This window comes from Ahaetulla prasina, chromosome 3, assembly GCF_028640845.1.
Source record: "Ahaetulla prasina isolate Xishuangbanna chromosome 3, ASM2864084v1, whole genome shotgun sequence".
Classification (NCBI taxonomy): Eukaryota; Metazoa; Chordata; class Lepidosauria; order Squamata; family Colubridae; genus Ahaetulla; species Ahaetulla prasina.
The window spans coordinates 112,420,256-112,440,531 of record NC_080541.1 but is presented as its reverse complement, the minus strand read 5'-3'; the positions used below and the strand labels follow the sequence as shown (position 1 = coordinate 112,440,531).

Genomic DNA, 20,276 nt, shown 5'->3' with positions numbered 1-20,276 from the left:
CGGGACCGTCTACTGCCAGCCTCTATCTCCCAACGACCGGTGCGCTCTCACAGAGAGGGGCTCCTCAGGGTGCCATCAGCCAAACAGTGTCGACTGGCAGCCCCCAGGGGGAGGGCCTTCTCTGTGGGGGCTCCGACCCTGTGGAACGAACTTCCCCTCGGGCTTCGACAACTACCTGACCTTAGGACCTTTCACCGCGAACTTAAAACCTATTTATTTCATATGGCTGGACTAGCTTGATTTTTACCTTTAATTTTAATTGAATTTGATGGGTTTTTAAATTTTTGTAATTTTATGGGGGTGTATATTATTTTAATTTTTGGGCAAATTTAAATCAGTTTTTTAAGGGTTGTTTTAACTGTTGTGTATGTCTGTATTTTATCTGCCTGTTCACCGCCCTGAGTCCTTCGGGAGAAGGGCGGTATACAAATTAAAACATTATTATTATTATAAGCTTCTATTTCAACTCACCCTCAAAACAACGCTACAGAGCACTGCACACCAGAACAACTAGACACAAGAACAGTTTTTTTCCCAAACACCATCACTCTGCTAAACAAATATTTCCCTCGATACTGTCAAACTAGTTACTAAATCTGCATTACTATTAATCTTCTCATCTTTCCAATCACCCATCTCCTCTCTCTTATGAGTGTATGATTGTAACCTTGTTGATGGTATCCTTAAGATTTATATTGACTGTTTCCCTATGACTATCATTAAGTGTTGTACCTTATGATTCTTGACGAATGTATTTTTTCTTTTATGTACACCGAGAGCGTATGCACCAAGACAAATTCCTTGTGTGTCCAATCACACTTGGCCAATGAAGTATTCTATTCTATTCTAGTTACGTATGAACTAGCAGTGTGTTCAGCTGCCAAAAAAGTCAATGCAATCGTAGGCTGGATCAGAGGGAACAGAAGGATCAAGATAACGAGAAGTGCCGCTAGTGCCACTCTATACTACACTGGTGAGGCCACACTTGGAATACACATCCAGTTCTGGCCACCATGATACAAAAAAGGCACTGAGACCATAGAAAGGATGTAGAGAAGAGCAAATAAATGATAAGGGAACTAGAAACTAATTGTATAATTGCCTTATACACTGTAAGCCGCCCTGAGTCTTCGGAGAAGGGCGGGATATAAATGTAAATAATAAAAAAAAAGAAACTAACCATATGATGAATTCTTAAGGGAACTAGATATGTCTAGCCTAACAAGAGAATTACATGATAGCTATCTTCTGGTACTTGTGGGCTTTCATAGGGAGGAGGAAAAAAATTGAATGTCACCACTGGGATGGATGGAAGTTCATTAAAGAAATCCAATCTGGAATTAAGGAAAAATTTCTTAACAGTAAGAATAATTAATCAATGGAATAGCTTGCCTCCTGAGTTGTGAGAGCTCTATTGCTGGAGGTCTTTAAAAAAGAAATTGGACAGCCATTTATCTGGGATGCAGAAAGTCTCCTGCTTTGGGAAGGGACTTGGACTAAAAGACCTCCAAGAAACTTTCCAGCCCTATGATTCTATGACTCTGATGTCACTGGGTATATGTATTTCATCTCCCATTAAACTCACCAGCTCTTCATTCAGCAAGTAAATTATATGTGGCTGTTCCACTTTCCCACATAATTTAAATTATCAAAATGTTTAGCATATGTTGCCATTTGATAAGTTCTGGATAAAAGGTGAGTGCTTTATTAGCATCATAATCTTAGCATAGTCAGTGTTTTACTGTGGCAGGAACAATGGTGGGTTTTCAACTGGTGTTATCACCCGTTCGCTTTGCACACATTTTGCGCAAGCGCATTACATTTCAGAACAGCTGAGGCGCGGCAATCCGCTCTGCCGTACCTATCAGCTGGGCTAAAAATGAACGAATATAGGTAGGTATAGTGCAGGAGTGGGTGGGAGGGATGGGAGGGCCCAGCTGATGGTTGGAGTGAACCGGTTTGCTCTCACCTCACCATAGCCGCTACCGGCTCTCCTGAACCGGGGTGAACTGGTAGCAACCCACCACTAGGCAGGAAGAAAGAAACTCCACTTTCCCTTTCCTTGTCTATATGCAGAAGCAAACTCTGCCACCCATCCTGAAAGCCACCTTTTACTTCTTCATCTTTTATATTCTTTTTTTTAATCAAAAAAGTTTTTTTATTTCCATTTTCCAACATCATATTTATGTACAATCTGTTATCCATTATTAATTGTTAATTTTTTATTTATTGCTGATTCGGGCCTGCCCAACTGCCATTTCCTTTCTTCACAACCTCACTCTACCTTCTACCACTTTCCCCTTCCTTCATTTCCTTCACTTTACTACTTCCTCTCCTCCTTCTCCACTCCTCCCTTCTTCCACCCTTTCTAACCTTCTTATTCCCCTCCTCCTTCTCAACTCTTTCCTACCTACTTTCTTCCCTCCTTCTACTCCTCTCTCCCTTTCCTTCTGAAATGGCAGTCGAGCAGCCCCAATTTCATTTCAAATTTTAATTTCATATCTTCAATCATTACTGTACATTGATAACCAATCCATGTATCATTTTCCACCCCTCTCCCCCTGCCTCCCCCCTTCCCCCCACCCTCCCGGACTTCCCAGAGCAAATACCGGGTATTATGACCAACAATCACAAGCTAAGATATACTAAATATACATAAACTCCCACCCCTCTCTAAAACTTTAAATCGCCTTACAATAAAAATAAAGAGATAAGAAAGACTAAAAAAAAAAAAAGGGAACAATACAAATACAATCTTCCCTTCAAAGATTACTTCTTGCAGTCCATTTTTAAAATTAGTCTATCTTCTCAAATTCAAATTTTCTCCACTTGTATATTTCTTCAAATTTCATAAGTCCATTTCTTAAATTACAGTCCATTTTCTCGGGTTCAAATTTTCATCACTTATATATTTCTTCAATTGTCATAACGTTTACTGTCCAGTCTTCCAATATTACTCCATCAATCAAATATCATTACGAATAAAGTCTCTCAGATACGATATTTCCAACTTAACTTCATAACTTTTGCTATCTATAAACTTATATCCAAGGCATATCAATTAAAACAAATAATCATTTAAGTTACATCCAAAATATAACAATAAACAATTAACATCATTACATCCACATTATTTACATTCATAAATTTTACTTTCCATCCTTCAAAATTAAATAGTATCATCCCATAAATTTATACCTTACAAATAACAAAAATCCTATAATTTATATCCTAAACAAATCAATTCTAAAAATTAACCATAATCATCATATTCACAACTTAAACATTCCTCCCCTCTCCTATTCTATTTTCCATTATCTCCAAACCAGTTAACTTAGCATCTAACAACAAAGGATTCCCACTCTTTAAAACATTAGTATAAAAATCTCTTGCTTTCATAATTGTACTAAGAAAATAGTTTCTACCTTTAAAATTCAATGACAAACCCATTGGAACTTCCCATCTAAAATATATCTGATGTTTCTTAAACTCATCCACTAAAAAAGCAAATTCTCTTCTCTTTCTTAATATTTTAGGAGGAATTTCCTTCATCATTTTTATATCTTGTCCCAATATTTGAAATTTGTTTTTATAAAAGGCTTGCAAGATTTCATACCTAACCTTTTTAGTTGTAAAATAAATAACCACATCCCTTGGTAATCTATTTTGTCTTGCCCACCAAGAATTAACACAATAAATTCTTTCAATATTAATCTCAAAGTCTTCTGGCTCCACACCCTTTATCTGAGCAAAAGCTTGCGTAAAAATCTCTTACAGTCCATTTTAAAATTAGTCCATCTTCTAAAATTCAAATTTTTTTCACCCACTTGTATATTCCTTCAAATTACATCCATTTCTTAAATTACAATCCAGCTTCTCAAATTCAAATTTTTATCACTTATTATATTTCTTCAATTGTCATAACATTTAATATCCAATCTTCCAATACTACTCCCAATCAAATATCATTTCGAATAAAATCTCTCAAATATAATATGTCCAGCTTAACTTCATAACTTTTACTATCTATAAACGTGTCAATTAAAACAAATAATCATTTAAACTACATCCACAATATAACAGTAAACAATTAAAATCATTACATCCACATTATCTAAATTCATAAATTTCACTTTCCATTCTTCACAATTAAATAATATCATCCCATAGATTTATACCATACAAATAGCAAATAACAAAAATCCTATAATTTATATCCTAAACAAATCAATTCCAAAAATTAACCATAATCTTCATATTCACATCTTAAACATTCCTCCCCTCTCCCATTCTATTTTCCATCATTTCCAAACCAATTAACTTAGCATCTAACAACAAAGGATTCCCACTCTTTAAAACATTAATATAAAAATGTCTCGCTTTCATAACTGAATTAAGAAAATACTTTCTCCCTCTAAAATGGACTGTAAGAAGAACAGACATTAAATGTTATGGCAATTGAAGAAATATATAAGTGATAAAAATTTGAGTTCGAGAAGATGGACTGTAATTTGAAAAATGGATTTATGAAATTTGAAGGAATATACAAGTGGAGAAAAAAAATTGAATTTGAGAAGATGGATTAATTTTAAAAATGGACTGTAAGAAAAAGTAATATGTGAAGTTGGTATTGCTTCTTTTCTTTTTTTTATTCTTTCCTATCTCTTTATTTTTATTGTGAGGGGATCTAAAGTTTCAAATTTTTAAGGTGGGAGGTTATGTATATTTTGTATATCTTAGCTTGTGATTGTTGGTCATAATACCCGGTATTTGCTCTGGGAAGTCTGGGGGGAGGGGGAAGGGGAAGGGGGGGGGGAAAGGGGGGGAAAATGATACATGGATTGGTTATCAATGTACAGTAATTTTTGAAGATATGAAATTAAAATTTAAAATGATATTGGGGATGCTTGACTGCCATTTCAGAAAGAAAAGGAGAGAGGAGTAGAAGGAGGGAAGAAAGAGGGTAGGAAAGTGTAGAGAAGGAGAAGGAGAATAAGAAGGTTAGATAGGGTGGAAGAAGGAGGAGTAGAAGGAGGGAAGAAAGAGGGTAGGAAAGTGTAGAGAAGGAGAAGGAGAATAAGAAGGTTAGATAGGGTGGAAGAAGGGAGGAGTGGAGAAGGAGAGAGGAAGTAGTAAAGTGAAGGAGATGAAGGATGGGAAAGTAGTAGAGGCTAGAGAGGGAGGTTGTGAAGAAAGGAAGTGGCAATCGGGCAGGCCTGAATTAGTAATAAATAAAAATTAATGATTAATGATGGATAATAGTTTGTACATAAATATGATGTTGAAAAATGGAAATAAAAATTATTTTTTTAAAAAAAAGCTTGCGTAAAAATCTCTTAAATTTTCCTTCCTACCTTCCTTCAACCCTCTCACCCTTACAGCATATTCCATTAATCTATATTGTAATATTACTCTTTCTTCATCTGCCCTATCTACCTTAGCCTGTATATCTTCTATCTTATTATCTAACTTCCAGTTATTTTGATTCTTTTGAATTTCCTCTATTTTCCTTTGCAACTCTAAATTAACTTTATTAAGTTCTTCCAAATTATCCTCCATCTGAATACAAGATCTTAATATTTGCGAAATTGCATCCTTTACCATTTTCATTTCCCTCTTCTGCTCTTCCACCACTTCCTTAAAATCTGACATCTCTTTCTCTATTTCATCAAATTTTTGATCTATTTCTGAAAGATGAGCCTCCAGAAACTCCTGTAAAAAATTCCTTAATTTCTCTTTAATATCTTTTAATTTTTGTATCTGAACTGAAAAAGTTTCAAAGTTTTTAGTGGCTTTTGGTACTATTTGCTTAAAAGCCATTTTTAAAATATATAACCTACCCAGTAACCAAAAAAAAAAAAAAAAGGGACAAAAAGGGGTTAAAAAGAAAAGATTCAAAAGGCTTTTCTTCTAAATGCCGGCACCCCGCAGCTGACTGTTGGGGGCGAGTTAGTGGCCCCAAAGGAGGTGGTTCGCATCCTTTGATGAACATCTGGCGGCCGTCACCAGGAGGGCCTTTTACCAAGTTCGCTTGGTTCGCCAGTTGCGTCCCTTCCTTGACCGGGATGCCTTATGCACAGTCACTCACGCTCTGGTTACGTCTCGGCTGGATTATTGCAATGCTCTCTACATGGGGCTGCCCTTGAGGTGTACCCGGAGGCTGCAGTTAGTCCAGAATGCAGCTGCGCGAGTGGTAATGGGAGCCGCTCGTGGCGCCCATGTAACACCACTGCTCCGTAATCTGCACTGGCTTCCTGTAGTCTTTCGGGTGCGCTTCAAGATCCTGGTTACCACCTTTAAAGCGCTCCATGGCTTAGGACCCGGGTACTTACGAGACCGCCTGCTGTTACCTTATGCCTCCCATCGACCCGTACGCTCCCACAGAGAGGGCCTTCTCAGGGTGCCGTCCGCCAAACAATGTCGGCTGGCGACCCCCAGGAGTAGGGCCTTCTCTGTGGGAGCACCGACGCTCTGGAACGAACTCCCCCCTGGCTTACGTCAAGTGCCTGATCTTCGGACCTTTCGTCGTGAGCTAAAAACATATTTATTCATTCAAGCAGGACTGGCATAAATAGTGGATTTTAAATTGGGGTTTTAGTAATATTTAAAATTTTTAAATCTTTTAAATTACCGGCCATTTAGTAATAGTTTATTTTAATTTCTTTTAATTGTATATATTCTGTATTTTATTCCGGCTGTACACCGCCCTGAGTCCTTCGGGAGAAGGGCGGTATAAAAATTTAATAAAATAAAAATAAATAAATAAATAAATAAATAAATAAATCACTATAATCCCAAAGAAGAAGAAAAAATATAAATCATAAAATTCTCATTTCTTCCATCTAGTCAGTATCTTTTTTTTTATTTGTCACAACAGTATACACAAACATCGACATAAAACAACAACACATCATAAAAGAAAAAACATATATATAAGCAAAAGTATACAACAACTATGTTAATTTGATATAATGAAACGGAACAATAGGACAGGAACGGTAGGCACTTTTGTGCACGCCCCTTATAGTCCTCTTAGGAATGGGGTGAGGTCAATAGTAGACAGTTTTTGGGATTTTGAATAGAGACTATAGAGTCAGGTAATGAGTTCCAAGCGTTAACAACTCTGTTACAGAAGTCATATTTTCTGCAATCAAGTTTGAAGCGGTTGACATTAAGTTTGAATCTATTGTTTGCTCTTGTATTATTGTGATTGAAGCTGAAATAGTCTTTTATAGGTAGGATATTGCAATAGATGATTCTCTGTGTTAAACACAGGTCATGTCGGAGTCGGCGGAGTTCTAAGTTTTCTAATCCCAGGATTTCAAATCTGGTGGCATAAGGTATTTTGTTGTTTTCAGAGGAGCGAAGAACTCTTCTGGTAAAATATTTCTGGATGCGTTCGATTGTATTAATGTCAGAGATATGGTATGGGTTCCAGACGGATGAGCTGTATTCAAGAATAGGTCTGGCAAATGTTTTGTATGCTCTGGTTAGTATACCTCCTGGTTCCACACTGGCTGTTAATAAACATTTCCTTAACTTTCGTTTCCAATACACAAATCGCCATTTGCTTGCATTCCACAAAACACCATTTGCTTTCTTCTCTCCTATCTTCGTAACAAATGTATCTTCTATTAGGGGCTTACAGTCTTCTTGCAAACAAATTCTAGAACTCCAGTTTCTGCTCTATCCGCATTACAATCCATCACAAATCCATTTCTGCCGCGGAGATTGGATGCTACGTTTTTTTCTGCCAAAAGGCAGATGCCCTTCGGGGCCGGAGCTTCTTTTAGGCTTTGGAAGGAGCGCTCCCCTCAAGCCTCCAGAAACTTTTCTGGGGCTTCTCCGGGGGGCTCAACTTCAGCCTGAATGCTCATCTCTCCCTCTTCGCCCGAGGGAGAGATTTTCAAGCCGCCGGACAGCTGATTTACGCTGTCCTGGCGGCTTTACAGACTCACGGGGTTAGCGGTCTAAAAAAGACCGCCATCAACGGAGCGGAGCCAACTAGAAGTCCATCTTTTATTTTCTTCAGGACAAAGCAGTGAGAAAAAGCAATAGGTCTGCTATAGCTGACCAGTATTATTTTCTTAATTATCAATATTTACCAAGATCAAAGAATATAAAGGAGTCAGAAGAAAAAAATGTCTTCCCAATAGCATATCTATACCTGATATAAGGTTTCAAAACACGAGAAGTATAGGGACTGATGAGGCTATGATCAGTCGTATCTTCAGACCCTACAAGTCGGCACCAAAATGTTGTAGTTCGATGTTGAAACTCTTTCGCAGCAGAAACCTTAGTCTGTAAAACAAAATTAAGAAATAACTGAGTTACAGAAGTAATCAGGAAATAAATTCAGTGATATTGCTAGTACCAATGATTAATCAAATATGGCAGATGCATATGATGACATCTAATGTTAAGCAGAACAAAGAGAATTTTAATATACAGAGATGATATAGATATCCAAAATAGCAAGAAGTTGCATGCATCCTAGAGAAACCAACTACTGAATAAGTGGTCTTATGCATATAAAATCAAATTGCTTATCTTACTTTGATGCCCAATATTGCGCATAATAAAAAGATAAGTAAAAAATTCTGAATTGGTGACACCGCAAGACAAGAAAACTATTAGCAGCAAATTAGAAATAAATTTATTGTTTGTATTTTTATATATTTATTACATTTTATTTTAATAAATTTATTAAAATTTTATTTTAATAAATTTATTAAAATTCTATTTTAATAAAAATTTATTCTCAGGTTATGTTTACCTTTGACTGGGAAACAGAAACATATCTACATGTGACTGGAAAAATTTTCCCAATGACTGGAAAGAGGATGGCAATCTACGAAATATTACATATTTGGAACATCTACACATTCTTCCTTTATTAGGAAAATAGGTAGTCACCTTCTGATTTACATCAATATTCTAAAAGAGAATCATGAAATCCCTGCCAACCTAAAAAAAAACCTAGAAATAGAGAGATACTAAAATAAACATAAGTTGCCAAAATTCTTATCATTTTTTCTTTTTTTGATTAGTATTATTCTGTGAGAATCTAGCTTTCTTGGTTGTGAACAGCTCCTAGAAACCAAGTTTGCCTCCATCTGCTTTGATTTGTAGCTTTGAAGTTTATGAAACTGCGGTTCAAATTATCTAGAGGATGCCAGTGTGCCCATCCCTAACTCAAGTTCCTCCTGAGAGTAAAAGTTATTTTCTCTGGTTTTGTTCTTGCTTTCCAAAAATAGAAGACCATCTTTCTCTTCTGCTCTGCAACCTTTTCTCTCCCAAAGCTGTACTTTGATTTCCTTCTCATTCCTCAGAAATGCTTCTGCCAACGATCACCATAGCTTCAATATATTTTACATTACTATAGTCTGAAGCAAGCTCGGGAGCTTTAGTACTGAACAACAAATCTGAAGTTATAACAGCACTGAAAAAGTGACTTATGACTATTTTTCGCACTTATGATCATTGCAGCATCCCCATCGTCATGTGATCATAATGCATATGCTTGACAACAAGCATATATGCATAAATATATGACAAGCATAAATGCAAGCATATTTATGCTTGTATTTATGATAGTTGCAGTGTTCAAGGAATATGTGATCACCTTTTGCAACTTTCTGACAAGCAAAGTCAATGGGAAAGCCATTGTTAGTAACAACAGTGTTACTAACTTAACAACTGCAGTGATTCAGTTAACAACTGTGGTAAGAAACATTGTAAAATGAGCAAAACACATTTAACAACAGTCTTGCTGAGCAATGGAAATTTTGGGCTCAATTGTGGTCCTTTCTGACAAATGGCAGTCCAATCTCCAGTGATGAAGCTCCCACAACTTCCAAAGGCAAGCTGTTCCATTGGTTGATTGTTCTCACTGTCGGAAAATTCTTCTTTATTTCTAGATTGAATTTCTCCTTGTTCTTGACAGGATTAGGCCAGGGAAGGAGTTTTAAAAATGTTAATAAAGAACAGGAGTTTCTTGTCAGAATTCTTATGGCTTTTCTAATTAGCAGAATTGATTTTATTAATTTGGAACAGGGTTGCAATGCTGTTTATGTATTTTGATCCTGCATTTTCAGCATTTAAGAGTTAGCTTACAGTATTAGACTGTAAAGATTTCAAACTATCTTGTAGCTGTGTTGCTTGTGTGTGATGGAGCACCCACAACTTCTGAAGGAAAACTATTCCATTGTGCTTTGGAAAATAGTTTGACTTCCTCATTTTTGTAGGAGCCCCTCAAATTTTCTGACAGAACAAGTAATTAGTGGAACAACTTGTTTCCAGAAGTTGTAAATGCTCCAACACTAGAAGTTTTAAAGAAGAGATTGGATAACCATTTGTCTGAAGTGATATAGGGTTTCCTGCCTAAGCAGGGGGTTGGGCTGGAAGCCTGAGAATCTCTACCCTGTTTCCCCCCAAAATAAGACATCCCTGATAATAAGCCCAATCAGGCTTTTGAGCGCATGGCAATAAGGTCAAGTGCTTATTCAGGGTTCAAAAAATATAAGACAGGGTCTTATTTTCGGGGAAACATGGCACAGACTTTTTGCTGTTGCCATTATCAACACATCTCAGCTTGCCAACAAATTATGGGGGGAGGGAGTGGGAGATAGAACATGGCCCAGATATCAAGAGATCTGCATCAGAACCAAGGACACTTCAGCAGGTTTTTAAAAAAGCCTGACTTTCCCACAACAATATCTGGAGAATGTATTGGACAATGTGACCTGAGCTAATTGGAGGGTAGAAGAATGTGAATTTTAACTATGGGGTTTTGCCTTCAACTGTGCTGAAGTGATGTACTCAATAAAGTTTTGCATGAAGAGTATTGAATCATCTCTGTAGTGCTTGCTTCATCTGGGTTTGTCAGTCAGAACCTTGATATTAAACCAGATTAAACCAGCCAAAAGTTGGGACTTAAGTATGTGAGGCCCTTCCCTATTGTGAGGATGATCAACTCTGTTATGGTAGAGTTAAAGCTGCCCAAGATATTGGGGAAGGTGCACCCAGTTTTCCACTGCAGTTTGTTGAAGCCAGTCCAGGGCTCTAACTTAAGGCCTGTAGGAAAAGAAGCCCCTGGACCAACTATGGTGGGAGGAGAGAAACATTATGAAGTAAAATGGATCCTGGATTCTAGATATTACAAAGGGAAATTGCAATACCGAGTGTAGTGGAAGGGGTCCATTTGACATCTGGAGTCCTACTAGACACACACTTAAATAACATCCCGCAATGTGCTGCAAAAAAACCCAGTGCAATCGTAGGCTGCATTAAGATCAGAATCAGGATCATGTGAAGTGTACCGCTTTATAGTCTATATATATAAACGTGAAAACCACTCACGCTGTAATCGTGAAATCTCCAGAACCATAAAGCCTACAAACTTGAAATTTGCCACATATGTTCCTCTTAGCTTCTAGGTACTCATTAAGAAAGGATTTTTCGAAATGACCATCAGAGCATTAGTATTTCCTATATTACGATTAACATGCTCTGATGCTAAGGAGTTCTACTCCCTCTCCCCAGCTGAAAAGCAAAACACAAGCAGAGGACAGGAGTTTCACTTTCAGTTTTACTTTTACAGGAGGAAGCAGCTTTAATACAGAACACTTGAGCTAAGCCCCAACAAGGCTCCTACCTGTCTCTTTGCTCACACAGCAAATACTGTTTCACTTTCCAAACAGCCCTATGATGTTAAGGAGTTCTACTCCCCTCCCCAGCTGAAAAGCAAAACACAAGCAGAGGACAGGAGTTTCACTTTCAGTTTTACTTTTACAGGAGGAAGCAGCTTTAATACAGAACACTTGAGCTAAGCCCCAACAAGGCTCCTACCTGTCTCTTTGCTCACACAGCAAATACTGTTTCACTTTCCAAACAGCCCTATGATGTTAAGGAGTTCTACTCCCCCTCCCCACCTGAAAAGAGATCTGTTCCAAATGCAAAACACAAACAGAGGACATGTTCTGTCCCTGTCCCCACTTCACAGAGCAAACGCAAAGACACGTGCCTCCCAGTCTTTTTATTTGCTACAGATCTGATTTTCTTCAGTTGAGGAAATACTTGGCAGTGACCGTGCAGAGGCCTGCCAAGTTCTGTTATCTCATGTCCAAGATCCGTTGCCAAAAACTCATTAACAAGGTCCTTTAACCCTCCAATAACCAAGCTGCAGTGCACCCTTGGTAGCTTTTTTGTCCGTCACAAGGGCCACATGGCAGCTCCACCCACTTTTATGCCCTGTGGGGTGTGGCTCAGTGACTCAGCATTCTCTGAGCCTGCCACACTTTTTCCTCTGCTGCGCATGCTTATCTTGGTCGCTGCCTCGGATCAATCCAGGATTGATCGTCAGCAGCTGGGATTTGAGGCATTGCCAGGGAGGAGGAGGGTGCGGGAGAGTGAGGCCTTGTCAGCCTCCTCCTGGCCTGCAGCTGGAACTTGGGGCAGTGCCAGCGAGGAGGGTCCTGGCGTGGGAGGCCTTGCTGGCTCCTCCCTCACTTTCCGAGTCTCTCTCCTCCATAAGAACAGGCTCGAGGGCCCAAGTCACAACAGGACAGAAGTTTCACTTTCAGTTTTAATTTCACAGCAGCAACCAGGGGATAGGATAGGGGAGGCTTCTGTGGGGAAAGGCTGAGGGAGAGAAGGGGATAGGTAGGCCCGAAAGGCAGCTGAGCCTCCCCCTCCCCAGTGGTCCACAAGATTTAAAATTATGACTTTGGTGGTCCCTGAGGTCCAAAAGGTTGGAGACCCCTGGACTAGAAGACCTTCAAAGTCCCTTCCAACTTTGTTATTGTTATTAAGCATTATTGCTCCATCCTATTTACAGGGATGTTACAACAGATGATCCCTTTCATGGATTACTGCCTTGTCGTGGCAAAGGGACTTGCGTAGCTCAATGAAGCTATGAGCTATGCCGTGCAGAGACACCCAAGACGGACAGGTCATAGCAGAGAGTTCTGACAAAACGTAATCCACTGGAGAAGGAAATGGGAACCCACTCTGGTATCTTTGCCATGAAAACCCCATGGACAGTAGAAAAAGGAAAAAAGATATGACGCCGGAAGATGAGCCCCTCAGGTCGGAAGGTGTCCAATATGCTACTGAGGAAGAGCGGAGGGCTAGTACTAGTAGTGCCAGAAAGACTGAAGCGACTGGGCCAAAGCCGAAAGGACGCTCAGCTGTGGATGTATCTGGTGGTGAAAGGAAAGTCCAATGCTGTAAAGATTTTTTCTCCATAGGAACCTGGAATGTAAGATCCATGAATCAAGGCAAGCTGGACGTGGTCAAACAAGAGATGACAAGACTGAACATCGACATCTTAGGAATCCGCGAACTAAAGTGGACAGAAATGGACGAGTTTAATTCAGATGACTATCAGGTATACTACTGTGGGCAAGAATCCCTCAGAAGAAATGGAGTAGCCTTCATAATCAATAAAAAAGTAGGAAAAGCAATAGTGGGATACAATCCCCAAAATGACAGAATGATCTCAGTCCGAATCCAAGGCAAACCATTAAATATCACAGTAGTTCAAGTCTATGCCCCAACCACTGGTGCTGAAGATAATGAAATTGACCATTTCTACGAAGCCCTACAGCACCTGATAGAATTAACACCAAAAAAATGATGTCCTTATCATCATGGGAGATTGGAATGCTAAAGTAGGAAGCCAAAAGATAACCGGAATAACAGGCAACTATGGCCTTGGAGTACAAAATGAAGCAGGGCACAGGCTGATAGAATTCTGTCAAGATAATACGATGGTCATAGCAAACACTCTTTTCCAACAACCTAACTCTACACATGGACATCACCAGATGGTCAACACAGAAATCAGATTGACTATGTGCTCTGCAGTAAAAACAAGACCAGGAGCTAACTGTGGCTCAGATCATGAGCTTCTTCTTGCAAAATTTAGGCTTAAACTAAAGAAAGTAGGGAAAAGCACCAGGCCACTCAGGTATGAACTAAATCATATCCCTGATGAATATACAGTAGAGGTGACAAATAGATTTAAAGAATTAGATCTGATAAACAGAGTGCCTGATGAACTATGGACGGAGGTTTGCAACATTGTACAAGAGGTAGCAACTAAAACCATTCCAAAGAAAAAAAAATGCAAGAAAGCAAAATGGCTGTTGTAACTCGTCTTCCCTCTTCTCCTCAGCCGGGCCCCTCCCGTCTCCACCCGGGCCTGTTATCAGATTCCGAGTCTGATAATGAAGATGAACGGCCTGTCATGCCTCCAGCCCCCGGCCCTGGCCCCATGCCCGGAGAGGATTCCAGGAATGAACAAACAAACCTCACTCATACGTCGTGTGTTCCTTTGGCTCAGCCATCAGAGGAAGTCAGCCACGGATTGGAATTACTGGGCCTACTCCTTCTGACCCCTCCCTTTCCCAAACAGCAGAAGACAATTCAAAGTGGGAGGATCCTCGCTTCCAGAGATCTGAGAGGCGATGCCAGCAGAAGGAAGGGGCAGGCCTGGATAAATGCTGAGTTATGGAGCCACACCCCACAGCCTATATAAAGGACCTGCTTTTGGCATTCCAACCTTGAGTCAAGCTAAGTCTCATCTAGTTTGCTGCTATCGGACTCTGTCGCTGAAGTCACACCTTGGACTCCTGCCTGCCCTGAGAAACCTTGAAGGAATTTGGCAAGCTGCAGAGGCTTCGTTGCCACGTTTGATACGGACTTCCTTGACCTGGTCGTCGGAGGGGGAGGGGGACACAACAATGTCTGAGGAAACTCTGGAAATAGCTGAGGAAAGAAGGGAAGCGAAAGGCAAGGGAGAAAGAGAATGATACACCCAGTGGAATGCAGAATTCCAGAGAATAGCTAGAAGAGATAAAAATGCATTCTTAAATGAACAGTGCAAAGAAATAGAAGAAAACAATAGAATAGGGAGGACCAGAGATCTCTTCACGAAAATTGGAGATATGAAGGGAATGTTTCATGCAAAGATGGGCATGATAAAGGACCAAAATGGCAGGGACCTAACAGAGGCAGAAGAGATTAAGAAGAGGTGGCAAAATTACACAGAAGAACTATACAAGAATGAGCTTAACATCCCTGATAACCACGATGGGGTGGTCACTAACCTTGAGCCAGACATCCTAGAATGTGAAGTCAAATGGGCCTTAGGAAATCTGAGCAACAACAAAGCTAGTGGAGGAGACAGTATTCCAGCTGAGCTATTCAAAATCTTAAAAGACGACACAGTAAAAGTGCTACACCCAATTTGCCAGCAAATTTGGAAAACTCAACAATGGCCACAGGATTGGAAAAGGTCCGTTTACATTCCAATTCCAAAGAAAGGCAATGCCAAAGAATGTTCAAACTATTGCACCATTGCACTCATTTCACATGCTAGTAAGGTTATGCTTAAAATCCTACAAGCTAGGCTCCAGCAGTATGTGGATCGAGAACTACCAGAAGTACAGGCAGGATTTCATAGAGGCAGAGGAACTAGAGATCAAATTGCCAACATACGCTGGATCATGGAGAAAGCTAGGGAGTTCCAGAAAAACATCTACTTCTGCTTCATTGACTATGCTAAAGCCTTTGATTGTGTGGATCACAACAAATTGTGAAGCAACCTAGAACTAAGGAGAAATTTCCTGACAGAACAATTAATCAGTGGAACAACTTGCCTGCAAAAGTTGTAAATGCTCCAACACTGGAAATTTTTAAGAAAATGTTGGATAGCCATTTGTCTGAAATGGTGTAAGGTTTCCTGCCTGGGCAGGAGGTTGGACTAGAAGACCTCCAAGGTCCCTTCCAACTCTGATATTATTATTATAATTGTGGCAAATTGTTAAAGAGATGGGAGTACCAGACCATCTTATTCGTCTCTTGAGAAACCGGTATGCGGGTCAAGAAGCAACAGCGAGAACTGGACACAGAACCACTGATTGGTTCAAAATTGGGAAAGGAGTCCGGCAAGGCTGTATACTATCACCCTGCCTATTTAACTTATACGCAGAACACATCATGAGAAAGGCAGGGCTAGATGAATCAAAAATTGAAATTAAGATTGCCGGAAGAAATATCAACAACCTCAGATATGAAGATGATACCACTCTAATGGCAGAAAGCGAAGAGGAACTAAAGAGCCTCTTGATGCGGGTGAAAGAGGACAGTGCAAAAAGTTGGCTTGAAACTCAACATTAAGAAAACTAAAATCATGGCATCTGGCCCTCTCAATTCCTGGCAGATAGATGTTGAAGAAATGGAGGTAGTGACAGATTTTATTTTCCTGGGCTCTAAGATCACTGCAGATGGGGACTGCAGCCAAGAAATTAAAAGACGCTTGCTCCTGGGGAGGAAAGCTATGGCAAATCTAGACAGCGTACTAAAAAGCAGAGACATCACCCTGCCAACAAAAGTACGTATAGTCAAGGCTATGGTTTTCCCAGTTGCAATGTATGGCTGTGAAGGTTGGACCATAAGAAAGGCTGCGCGCCAAAGAATTGAGGCCTTTGAACTCTGGTGCTGGAGAAGACTCCTGCGAGTCCCTTGGACTGCAAGGCGAACAAACAAGTCAGTCCTAGAGGAGATCAACCCTGACTGCTCTTTAGAAGGCCAGATCCTAAAGATGAAACTGAAATACTTTGGCCACCTAATGAGAAAGAAGGACTCACTGGAGAAGAGCCTAATGCTGGCAAAGATTGAGGGCAAAAGAAGAAAGGGACGACAGAGAATGAGCTGGCTGGCTGGAGTCACTGAAGCAGTAGGCATGAGTTTAAATGGACTCCAGAGGGTGGTAGAGGACAGGAAGGCCTGAAGGAACATTGTCCATGGGGTCGCGATGGGTCGGACACAACTTCGCAACTAACAACAACAAAAACAGATGATAATTTATTATTTATCTCTTCAAGTCAGTCTTGCCTCTTGGGATAAAGTTCACAATGTTTTCTTGGCAATTTTTTTTCGAAATGGTTAATCCTTATTAGGACTGTGAGAGTGATTGGCCCAATCTCATTTAAATGGTTCTTAGAAATGGTTCTAAAATGGGACCAAATTCACCAACTCTCAGTTTGTAAGACAGTACCTTTAACCATGGTACCAAATTGTCTCCAAATGGATTTTCATACATATTGAATAGTAGAATTAATAAAAGACAGAAATTTTGAGCCAATTGCTCCTTCTCAGCCCAAACCACTTCATAGGTTGTTGTTATGAAACAGGGAGATTTCAAAAGAAATCACTGTAAGTTCCTAAAGGAAAAGTGAGATAACGTATAGTAGTTTATGATAATAATAATAACAACAGAAAACAGGAACCTGATATCGATCCAAAATTCGGAAAGCCTGGCAAGAAGTTTTGTATACTGCATAATCTGATGGCAGATAGGCAACATGTCTTTCCTTAGTTCCATAAAACTGATCAACCAAGATAAGAGCAGAATTCACAATATCGTCCAAGTTAAAAAGGGGAAGACCTCTCTCTCGTTTCATCTTTCGGACTATCAGCTTGCGCCTCAGCCTCCGAGCCTCAGGAGTCATTTCTGCTGCATTTATACAAGCCTCCAAGTTCTTCAAAAGAAGTTTTTCTTCATAGATACCAATAGAAGTGTATTTAGATTGAGAATCCTTATGAGCCTGCTGGGTCTTCCGCTTGTTTAGACCTTGGTCTTGAAGGAAGGCATGTGTGCTACTGTGATTTTCCACAACATTGACTAGCCTCTCTGTTCTTCCTTCTTCACACATCAGCTCTTGTTTAATTTGATCAGATAGCTTCATTTTCTTTTGGATCATTGCCTCTGATGGGGGAATATATTCTATTCCTGGGTCTATCATACCTTCCATCTCTTCATCATCTATAAAAAAAACAAAATGCCTCAGAAACAGTGTAATATTGTAACCAAATACTTTTCTTGCAGATAGTAAATGTTTATATCTAGGAAATCCTGAAAAAATATCAACTTTGATTTTTTTTCTTTACAAAGTGTGAAATAAAATCAATATCCCAATTTTTATAAAACAACAGAAAACTAAAATACAGTCCTTGACTTACTACAGTTCGTTTAGTGACCATTCAAAGTTACAACAGCACTGAAAAAGTGACTTATGACCATTTTTCACACAACCATCACGGCATGTCCATGATCACATGATCAAAAATTATTTATTTATTTTTGCAAAAAGTTTTTTTTTAACATAGAAAATTATTTTTGAACAGGATATCAGTCAGGTACATCATTAAATATATTTCAAATTTCACCCCCCATTGTATTATATCCAATATATTTTCTTCTCCCTTTTGAAATTATTATTTGCACACATCTATCAAAAAATTCTGTTCCATCCCTCCATTATGAAATCAATATTTAAATCAAGTCTAGTCCCCATATTTTAAACCCCTTTTTACCCTACCCTCCTTTATTCCAAATATAACAGTAATTTAATTTCATCAAGACAATTGTTATTACATAGCCCAGTACCCAAAAAAAGCAACAACAAAAACAACAACATAAAATTTCTCTTACATACCATTTCAGTTTCAATTTCATATTTAATTTAGTTTTCTTAGTACCCCAAGACATTATTAGTAATCATTCTATTAATTATCTCTTAAATTCTTAAGTTTCACTAATCTCAACTTATTCTGTATTGCTTTTAAATCAGAGGTCAACCATCTAAAAACCCTTTCTTAAAGCTGCCTTGCAATCACAGAGACATTCCCCTCTTATCATTTTCTCTGCCTCTAGATAACATATGCCTAAAAGTTTTCATATAATCAATTCTCAATAAAAAGCATAAAAATTAAAAGGGGAAAGTACTTATTTCTCAAATAATTTCCATCATTGTATTCAACTACTCTCTTGAAAGTTTTATCAGAAATTATTTCAGTTCCATTACATATTCTTAAAAGCAAAAGAAAATAGAACCTTATTTCCTCAACATAAATTCCTTAACACTCATTTCCCTCTTTCCCCATTATTTTCTATAATCCTTTCCTCAATTCCCCAAGACATCATTAATAGTTATTCTATAATTATCACTTATATTCTTGCTTAAATGACAAAATTCTCTGCTTAATTCTTTGATATATTTAAATCTGAGGTCAGCTGTCCAAGATCCTTTCTTAAAGCTGTTATGCAATCACACCAACATATCCATCTTCCTGGAAAGTCCTGAAATCATGAAAACTATTTCATTTTTGTTTCTTCCTCTGCCTCTAGATGTCACTCTTTGATATAGTTGCAATTCACAAATAGCAAAGTGGCCATTTTGTTTCTATCGTGCTTAAATGACAATTAAGTTTCTTCTTGTTCTTGGATGTTTTGAATCATAAAGGTCAGCTTTCTTGTTCAAAGTCTTTTCTTAAATATATCCTGAAATCACACAGATATATCAATCTTTCTTGAAATTATCTTGAACTCACAAAGACAATTTCTTTCTTTCATTTCTTCCTCTGCCTTTAAGTCTCCTTCTTTAATTTACAGTCAAAAATAACAGTGTCCATTTTGTTTCTGTGATGCTAGACCATGTCTTCCCTTTGTCTCCGCTTGTTTCCCTTTTTCCAAATCTTATCCCATTTTAATAATTTCTTTGTATTTCTTCTAGTCCCAAATTACAGAGGATAGAGGGATTTAGGGTATTCCATTAAAGTCAATGTAGCATTTCCTTTGGCTCCTTTCTCTTTTTTCTTTTCTTATGTATATCTTAAATAGTCAATCAAAATTACAAAAATCTCAAAAAACAATTGTTTAATTAAAAAAGAACTTATTTTCCTTTATTTAGTTGGGGCTCTAAGCTTCAATTCCATGTCCCCATTGTCAAAATTCAGGTATCTTTTATTTCCTTCCATTTTCACTTTCACTTGCAGTTAACCGCTATTTCAATGTTTCTTTTAAGCTTAAGCTTATTTCCTCAAAAAAGCCTCAAATTCCCAGTATTCTCAAACAATCGTATAATTAAAAGCTTATTCTCCTTTATTTAATTAGGGCTCTAGACTTCAGTTCCAAGCCCTCTCTTTCAGAATTTAGGTATCCTTTAAATTATTTCTTTCCGTTTTCACTTTCCATTAAATTTAGCCGCTATTTCAATGTTTCTTCAATGCTTGTGCCTATTTTTAAACAATGCTTCTTCATGAGCTGGTGACAACTCACCCGACTTTAATATTCTGTTCTGAAATTGTGGTTTGTCCTCCTGCCCATTCTTATGGCCGTCCCAACTCTGAAGCAGCTGATGCAGTTCCTCCCCGCTGGATTGGGGAAAAAAGTTTGCAGCCTCCCTGTTCGCTCCGGCAGCTCCCCC

At 38.7% G+C, this 20,276-nt stretch overlaps 1 protein-coding gene across 6 annotated transcripts in view; it reads right to left on the bottom strand.

Moving 5' to 3' along the window:
- Positions 1-20,276, bottom strand: part of KAT14 (lysine acetyltransferase 14) — a 170,774-nt gene that overhangs the window by 107,774 nt on the left and 42,724 nt on the right. For all 6 annotated transcript variants that reach the window (XM_058174605.1, XM_058174608.1, XM_058174606.1 and 3 more), the window contains 2 exons: positions 17,298-17,833; positions 8,168-8,301 (listed from right to left, as the gene is read on the bottom strand). In XM_058174605.1, coding sequence (XP_058030588.1) covers positions 8,168-8,301; positions 17,298-17,833 — 670 coding nt within the window. The remainder of the gene's footprint in view (positions 1-8,167; positions 8,302-17,297; positions 17,834-20,276) is intronic.